We start from the raw sequence: 8,611 nt of genomic DNA, 5'->3' as shown, positions 1-8,611 counted from the left end.
AAATCATGTCCTTTGCTCAGTCCTTAGTTGTCAAACGTTGGTCAGTCCTGGTTTGAGGACTAGTTAGTATTTTTAGTCGTTTTCCATGGAGGGGTGTTCATCCTCCACCAACCCACTTGTTGTCATGTAGGGAACACGTGTTGGTTGGTTATATGGTTACCACCGAGGACTGTAAATACTTTCCTGGTTTTCAGGAAATCATTTGACTTGCCACTCAGTGCAGAGCTACACTAAAAACAGAGTACCACTACACTAATTGGGTGGATGATGGGCACCTCTACCTACCATACAAAGAGCATGCTGCAGTGTGGGCATGCAGCTACCAAGTATTTCAAATAAATTTTACGAGTACCACACGAAAAAGCATGCATAAATAATATGGGGAAAAAAATCCTAGTATCTACCTTGGTTAACCATGGTGATTTTTAAAATTTTGGTGGGCCAGACTTCCACCTTTCACTGTACCGAACACTGACTATTGAGACGTGTTGGGTAGGCTGAGCAGTTGAGAAGGCTCCAGATGCCTCCATATGACATATGAAGTCATTAAATCAACACTCCAACCAAAAACTTCCAGAAAATTATCAACCCAATGCTGGAGCTATTATGTCTTCATGCACCTCTGAGCAGCTGTGCCTGCACATACGCAGTTCCCAAGTCAATCAGCTGTTTTATTTAAACTGGTAAGAGTTCAAGACATGGTATATTCATTGCAATGCACTAGCACCACCTTCTGGAGACTAATGCACTGAAGTACATTGTAAGGTTTGCAGAAAGCAACCTTATGATACAAAAGTTTATTAACTTAATCAGATTGAAAATTGTGCACTCAGTAGAGCAGGAATGATTGCATGGAGAAAACAAAAGCATTAACACTCATCCTTACTAAAACAGGAAACCACATTTTAACAACGTCAAAACCTCAAGCACTGGATTATTCGAGATTTCATGCACACCCACATTCACTCAACAGAAATCTTAAGTCAAAATCAATTTTTGGTACAATACAGTAATAAAATGCAATTGTTCCTAACAATACTGATTTACTATTTATGGAGATTTCCCTAATTTAAGTATTTCTTTCTGAATATTTCTAAATTTTTATAAATTAGAAAATGTCACTTTACAATTTTCCCCTCACCCACCCACCCACACACCCACCCGCCCACCGTCCCGCCCACCCACCCATCCACCCACCCAAGGGAGGGGGGAAAAAAATCTTCCAAGGCAGCCTCAACATCCCGAGCAAATATACTGCTCAGAGTTCAGTCTTCTTCGGCTTGCCCTTGCGATCCCAGCCCTTCAGCTCACTGGTGGCTTCTCTGGCAATGTACTTAATGAAGTCATCCAGTTCTCTGCCACCCTGTAAATACAGTAAATACTCAGAACCATAATAAAGTGGTTCAACTTTAGGTTAACTTCCAACATTCTTACCTTGTTGAAATCCCTCCTACTTGTATAATCACATCTACTCAAACATCGTAATATGCACTTTTCACCCTATAATGCAAGGCGTCGTGTGTGTGTGTGTGTGTGTGTGTGTGTGTGTGTGTGTGTGTGTGTGTGTGAATATCATCATCATCTAATCCTGTGTTGCCCCATGAGAAGTGTAGGAGCACAGGGCTAGGAAAGTTGGTCCTGACATTTATGATGAGAGTTACTAGCCTCACTCACCCCTGAGTGGCATAATATGAGCAATGAACCCCAACCACCCCTTGGATATAAACCTGCACAGGCTCAATCCAATTAGAGCACCTTAATGACCCATTAAACAACCAGAACCCATAATTTGGTTATATGGTTATCTCCCAGTGTAGTAACTGGTTTCCTTGTGTACAGGAATCCAATTGGCTAATTCAGTGTAGGGTCACCCATGGACAGATGGAAGAGGGAAGAATGAAGGGAAGACAGAATAGGAAGGAAGGAAAAAGGGAAGGAAGAGAGGAAAGGGCAGTCACCTGAGAGCTGCACTACATCGAGTGAGTGGATGGTGTGTGCCATGTCACTTTTGGAAACTGCAAGAATATATCAGAGTAGAATTCAGTGTCAATTTCAGAAGTATGATCAGCCACTATGATGCAAAACTGTGACTAACAACTTCCCAGTTACTGACTGGTTCTGAAAAGGAATAATTAATAAAAAATCATGTATAAAATTCACACACACATCTGACAGCTGTACACTAACAACAATGCTTGAACTTTCAAGTTCCTAATTACCAATGTTCACAAAATGATCAGACATCTCTAAATGTGTCATATCCCTTAAACTGCAGGAGGCCTGGTCACACCAATACAATATCAGACTGCCCTCCAAGTTCCACCGCCTCACTAATATGGCTCTACATCTAGTCAATCTCATCCTCAGTCTCCCCCTCCCCTCTACCTCTGTATTCCATACTTTGCACTAGTCAACTTGTCAGTAATTTCACTCCTAAGTCACCTAATTGGCTTTCTCTCTCTCTCTCTCCACCCCCCCCAACTGCATGTCATCTGTCACACAGTATGTTCAAAATTATTTAGTAAAATTTCACCCTGGCCTTCCATGACTTGATTAAAATGGTGTGACTCTACAGACAAGCTGTTTGGTGCAGAGTACAGTCAATCTCTCCTCCTCCACAGAGCCAAATGATCTATGTACTTACATTGCTCAAGCACATCTCCAAATCTATATATCCCATTGGCTTCCAGATTTCCTGTGCGAGGGATTGTGCTGGAAGGGTGCTAGGCATAGCACCCACTGCCCCGTCGGCTCAGTCGCGAAGCTCATCATAGATCCCTACCTAGAGGTTCCCTTCTTTAAATTTTGAAAATGCCCAGTTGTCCTACAATGAGGACACTTGGTGCCAATGGGTTAAAGGAACTGGTAGATTTGCCAGTGTTTAACCCACTGGCTCCCAGATTTCATGTGCGGGGGATTTTGCTGGAAGGGTGCCAGGCATAGTGCCCTCCGCACCATCGGCTTATAGTCGTGAAGCTTGTCGTGGGTCCCTACCTGGGGGCTCCTCCTCTATTTGAAAATTTTGAAAACGCCCAGTTCTGTCCTGTATTGCGGACACTGGGCGCCAATGGGATATATTCCAGCTTTTTATTTTTCATTTATTTATCTATTTTTTTTAGACAACAAGAAAGTCTTTGGTTCCTACCAGTACTTTCATTTAAACAACCATTCAGACTAGGAAGAAATATTCTCCAGCCAACATTCAAAGCCAGCTAACAATGCAACTTGAAAATCTGATGCATCATCTGTCAGATTTAACCTTCAGTAACATCTGGTAAATTACCAATATGCTGGGAATCGAACCAGGGACTCTCAGGTGAGAGCCAGGCAGCATACCACTACACCACGACCAGGTAAAAGTTAAGTCACATTGTCACAATCTGTAACCAACGTCCCTCCGCCCCCACTGTGGGCATCAAGAGGATGAGTTAACCCCCTGGCACTTGGGCAAGTAGATGCTTTTAATCTATCCCAAGCACTTCAGTAACATACTGCTTGAACCCAAGTTCAATTTCTATTACACTCCAGAAAAAAAAATATATATATACAGGTATATACAGGTATGTATATATATATATATATATCAAATTCTGCAATTACAAAAATGAAATGCAAAGTTGGTTGTGAATATCACATCACTTTAAGCAACAGTCAGCTGGATCTGACTGCAGATGCAATAACCCAAACTTACTAGTTACATCCAAAGCAACAACCTTAAAGGAAAGTACTTGCAACATTTTTGTCTTTTCACTAATGAGCAACTGTTGTATATAACAGGGTTAACCAATTACATAATCAAAAGTAACTAACCTCATAGGGAACTGGTGCACTTCCTTTAGGCTTCCAGTAAAGTGTGGGGAACCCTCGTACATTGTAGTCTGGAGGGACGTCATTTGCAGTGGCATCCATCTTCACGACAGCTACATCCTCCTCTTTCATCTGTGGATGAGGTAAGTGGTGGCTAAGTGACAAAAGTGACTAACTGCAAACACACTAAAGAATTAAACAATCACCTTACTGGATATCTGTCTAGAAAAGCAAATGAGCACTTAAGTCCATAATGCAGACCTTCCCACCATGAAAAGTAAAGCCATTTCTCATCCTATGTTACCTAATAACTGGCAAAAGGGGTTACTTATGACATTTATGGAAAAACCCCTTGGGTCACCCATTCATTACAAGGAAGTCTATTAAATTTTAAACTGGATCAATACATTTTTAATACCTACAGGATATTTTCCTACAATGAACAACATTTCATAAAAAAAATATATTTTGAATGCAGGACTCCTTGTTCAATTAATTATAATTTACCTTACTATCCCTGGGAGATCTGCATAGTGACCACAGAGGGAAAGACCATCCTCAAATCAAATTATTTTGCCTATCTTTACTTGCAATATCAGACATATTATAATGGATCAGCTAGTCTATCCTGTGACTCCTCAGCAAGGTATCTGCAAAACTCCCAATCCTACCAACCACTCCACAGTGATGTGGTAACAAGTCTTGCTCAAATTCTGTCACCTCATTTTATGTACCCTGGTCTCTGATCCAATAACTTTAACATGTCGAGTTGTGAGATGACAAGGACGGCCTGCATTACTGCATGGACAGTGGAAATGTAGGTACAACACTGCTAAAAGCACAGGTCATTATGATCCCCCATTAAGTGGGTCCTTGCTCCTACTAGAGTCATCTCCACCTGCCCCCAGATACCAAGCAAACCAGGGCCTGGTGGGCCAAGAAAAACCACCCAAGTCAATTCAAAATTACAACCGACATTGCAAATAAAGCTCCCAAACGTACAGCACATTTCTCAGTCCCTCATAGATGTCAACGGATAATACTTGAAAGTGTGTGTGTGTGTGTGTGTGTGTGTGTGTGTGCACAATGCCGTCTCTATGTGATGGCCTGGGTGTACTGGTGCCAGCTGACGATGACGTCACGAGGAGTCAATTGGTCGAAGTCGGAGGGGAGCCAAACATAAGGTAACCAGTGTATCTTCCAGCTCTCCTTTTTTACGAGTTTATACGCAATTTTTCATGGCTAGAGGTCTCTTTATATACCTGTCAATACATAAGTCACTAGTCATCACACTGAGCAAGACTTCTGTCACATTATTTGGTTGGTTTGTGCTGGGAGGTATAATTTTTAGCAAGGCATCCCTGTCGGCTGGCAGAGATGGTGGGTTGAATATAAACAACGACAGGAAGCATGAAAAACTTGTCTCTGGCTTCCCTTGGCATGACAGCCTCAAATGGAATCTGAGATGGTCAGATGTACTGGTTATGGAAGAAAGCGAGGAGGACGCAGTGGAGTAGGAGTACGATGCAGGAGGGGGGGCCCAAAACTTCCCCTATCAATGTGTGTCAGGCAATGTCCGCTCTTTAACCCCTAAGGCGCTATGGACGACAATCGATGGTGGTGCTGTTTGGTGAGCGGAGTGCTATGAACGTCAACCGTGGAAGCTCTGTAAAAAACTTGTGGTCAAACTCCGCACCACAAGGCTGCTTGGGATGGGACGTACGGAGCCTAAACTTAAGTATAAAATCCCATCTAGCAACTCTGGCTCAGCCACTACCTCCCACAGAGTGACCCCCACCCCTCGTTCTCCACCTCTCCATACCCCACTGCGTCTCATTCCTTGTGTCACATGCACTGCTCATCCCCTCCCTGTCCTTTTTCTCTACCCTACCCCCTGCCCCCCCCCTCTCTCTCTCTCTCTCTCTCCATTTTTATTTATTTCTTATGCACATTCCTTCTACCAAATAAATACATTTTATGCCTTTATCATGATTCTTTATGTCACAAGAGCTGCTCAACCCCCCCCCCTGTCCTTTATCTTTACCTACCCCTCCCTCCCCTCTCTTACACTTCAATTTTTTTTTTTTTTATTCATTTACAGTGTGTTTTTGCTTATAAGATGCTTTACATATATATATTTTCTTGATGCAGATTGATTTTCCATTTTTGTTTATTTTCTTCACTTTTATTTATTTCTTAAGTGCATTCCTTCTACCAAATAATTTTTTTTTTTTTTTTCATTCATTCATTCATCATCCAATCATACGTTGCCCCATGAGAAGCGTACAAGCCCAGGGCCGGGCAAGTTGGTCCTGACTTTAAGATGAGAGTGACCAGCCTCACTCATCCCTGAGTGGCATTACCTGAGCAATAAACCCCAACCACCCCTTGGATATAAACCTTCACCGGCTCAATCCAACTGGAGTGCCATAATTACTCATTAAACCACCAGGTGCCAAAATTTGGTTATATGATTACCACCCGGCATAGTAAATGGTTTCCTGGTGTACAGGAAACCATTTGGCTTGTCAATCAATGTAGTCACCCACAGGCAGAAGGAACAGGAAAGAAAGAAGGAAAGAAAGACAGAAGAGTGTGGAAGGAAAGAAGGATGGAGGAGAGGAAAGGGCAGACACCCCAGAGCAGCACTACATCGAGTGCGTGGATGGTGAATGCCCCCACCTACCACAAATTTTTATGAATTTATAATGCATTCAATACTTTCTGTGAGGTGTTTGCAAAAATTACGTTTTGGGAAAACTTTTCCAGTTGTTCTCCATTTCTCCCATACGTGAGCAATAACTATTTTCTGCGTTGATGCGTCACAGTGTGGTTAGTATTTGACATATGGAAATGAAATACACTTGACCCTCAATCTGTCCGACTAAAAGGAGGGGGAGACCAGACCAGGAATGGCAAAAGTCCGGCCCCACATACCATTCCCCGGACTATTACCATACTTTGTCCGAATTCTCCAATATTGTCCAGCAATTATTCCAATAATCTAGTGCATTCTGGAATGTAGGCTACCTATACCAACATAATTAACACACACAGCACATAAAATAATAACACTGATGCAATAACAATAATAATAACAGGCACAATACCTGTATTTTGCTAGCTACAACCCTAAGAATGGTTGTTTAGACAGTTGTTGATGAGAATGTGGAAGGTATGACAGAAGATCAGAAAGCTGAGGAAAAAGAGGAAAATGAGCAAGGAATGGAGCACCACATGGTCAGCCAACCACTGATCAGCTGACCGAGATACAAACATGCAATCTTGGACCGAATCGGCAATTTTAATTGGAAAATATTTTAATCTCTATCACCATATAGGTTTGCACACCTAATTATTTGAAATTCAGTCAAAAGTTTGTGCTTACTATAATTATTAATAGAAAATCGGGATTCAGAGTGAAAATTTCTTGAAGTTAGCACAAATTTTCTCCCTCTAGCCTAACTCACCTTGATGGACTTTTGTTTTGGATAAATATAGATTTACAATGCAGACTCGATGTAGTGTCTTAAAAAAACTTTGTATAAATTTGTAGAGAAGTTATATATATATACTGAACTTGTGGACGAGCGGTTGTTATACTTGAGTAGTTTTGTAAGTAGAAAATCTTGGTTCCCTTTTGTCATTCAGTGACAGGAGAGGTAAAGAATAGTATGGGACTATTTTTATTTGTCTTGGAATATTAAAGTCTCTCACACACGAGTGAAGTATAAGTAGAGTCCCGCTAGCTACCTCCCTGTCTCGCTCTCTCTCTCTCTCTTCCAAGCTGCTAAGCCTTTCTCCCTACTACCTGCTGATTCTATGGCCTCTCTCCTTCTGAGCTCTCTTTCCTAAATTCTGGTGAAACAGGGGTCGTGTCACGTGTGTTACACTGTGGTTGGAAAGTTCCAGAAACCTGTGTGTGAGTATGTGTGTATGTCACTAGGCTTTGTTCCCCTGCTATCTCGCTGACACACTACCTGCATCATCTCCTGACATTGCTACTTCCTAATCAGTCGTCAGCATTTCCTCAGTTAACTTGCAAGATCATTTCCCTTTCCCAGGCTCGCATAGAGCTGTCTACCTGTCTATTTATCTATCTATCTATTATCTATCTATCTATCTATTGCCAGACGCCTCAATCCCGTTTGGGGTGGCCACAAACAAATCGCCTCCAAGTCGCCCTGTCCCCCGCCATTTCACTGCCCTGCTCCCAACTCACACCCCCCTCTCTCATATACCTCTCCACCCCATCCCTCCATCTCATCCTCGGTCTCCCCCTCCCTCTTCCACCCTCCACCTCACTCACATACACTCTCTTCGTCAATCTTTCACCCTCCATCCTCTCCACATGGCCAAACCACCTCAGTGTGTTCCTCACAACGCTTCCTATCACATCCACATCCACACCACAACGCTCCTTTATATCCTCATTCGTCAGCCTGTCTCTCCACGTGACTCCACAGGCTCCTCTTAAATAACTCATTTCCACTGCTCTCACTCTTGACTTGTGTCCTTCCAACAATGTCCAAGCTTCACTTCCGTACGTTAGAGTTGGTATCACAATACTGTCATGTAGTAACTTTACCCCCCCCATGCTCACTTCCCTGTTTCTTATCACTGCTTTTAAGGAACCAGCAACCTTTCTTCCCTGCTGTACCCTTTCAAGCACTTCATCCTCCAAACCTCCATCCTTACTCATCACACTACCCAAATACTTAAACGTACTCACATTTTCCAATTCCTCACCATCCAACCTCGCTGTACATTCACTGACTTCACCTCTCTCAAAGACCATCACTTT

At 42.5% G+C, this 8,611-nt stretch overlaps 1 protein-coding gene across 1 annotated transcript in view; it reads right to left on the bottom strand.

Moving 5' to 3' along the window:
* Positions 1–1,203: 1,203 nt before the first annotated feature.
* ERp60 (disulfide-isomerase A3) overlaps positions 1,204–8,611 on the bottom strand; it is a 94,515-nt gene continuing 87,107 nt past the window's right edge. The window contains exons 9-10 of the mRNA XM_080283281.1: positions 3,811–3,939; positions 1,204–1,363 (exon numbers count right to left, since the gene is read on the bottom strand). Of these exons, the coding sequence (XP_080139407.1) occupies positions 1,259–1,363; positions 3,811–3,939 (234 nt within the window). The 3' untranslated portion in view covers positions 1,204–1,258. The remainder of the gene's footprint in view (positions 1,364–3,810; positions 3,940–8,611) is intronic.

Source organism: Coenobita brevimanus, chromosome 97 (assembly GCF_032717465.1).
Source record: "Coenobita brevimanus isolate Jiangsu-jjx chromosome 97, ASM3271746v2, whole genome shotgun sequence".
In the NCBI taxonomy this organism is placed as follows: domain Eukaryota; kingdom Metazoa; phylum Arthropoda; class Malacostraca; order Decapoda; family Coenobitidae; genus Coenobita; species Coenobita brevimanus.
The sequence above is the reverse complement of the archived record's forward strand: the minus strand, read 5'-3'. Positions and strand labels throughout refer to the sequence as shown.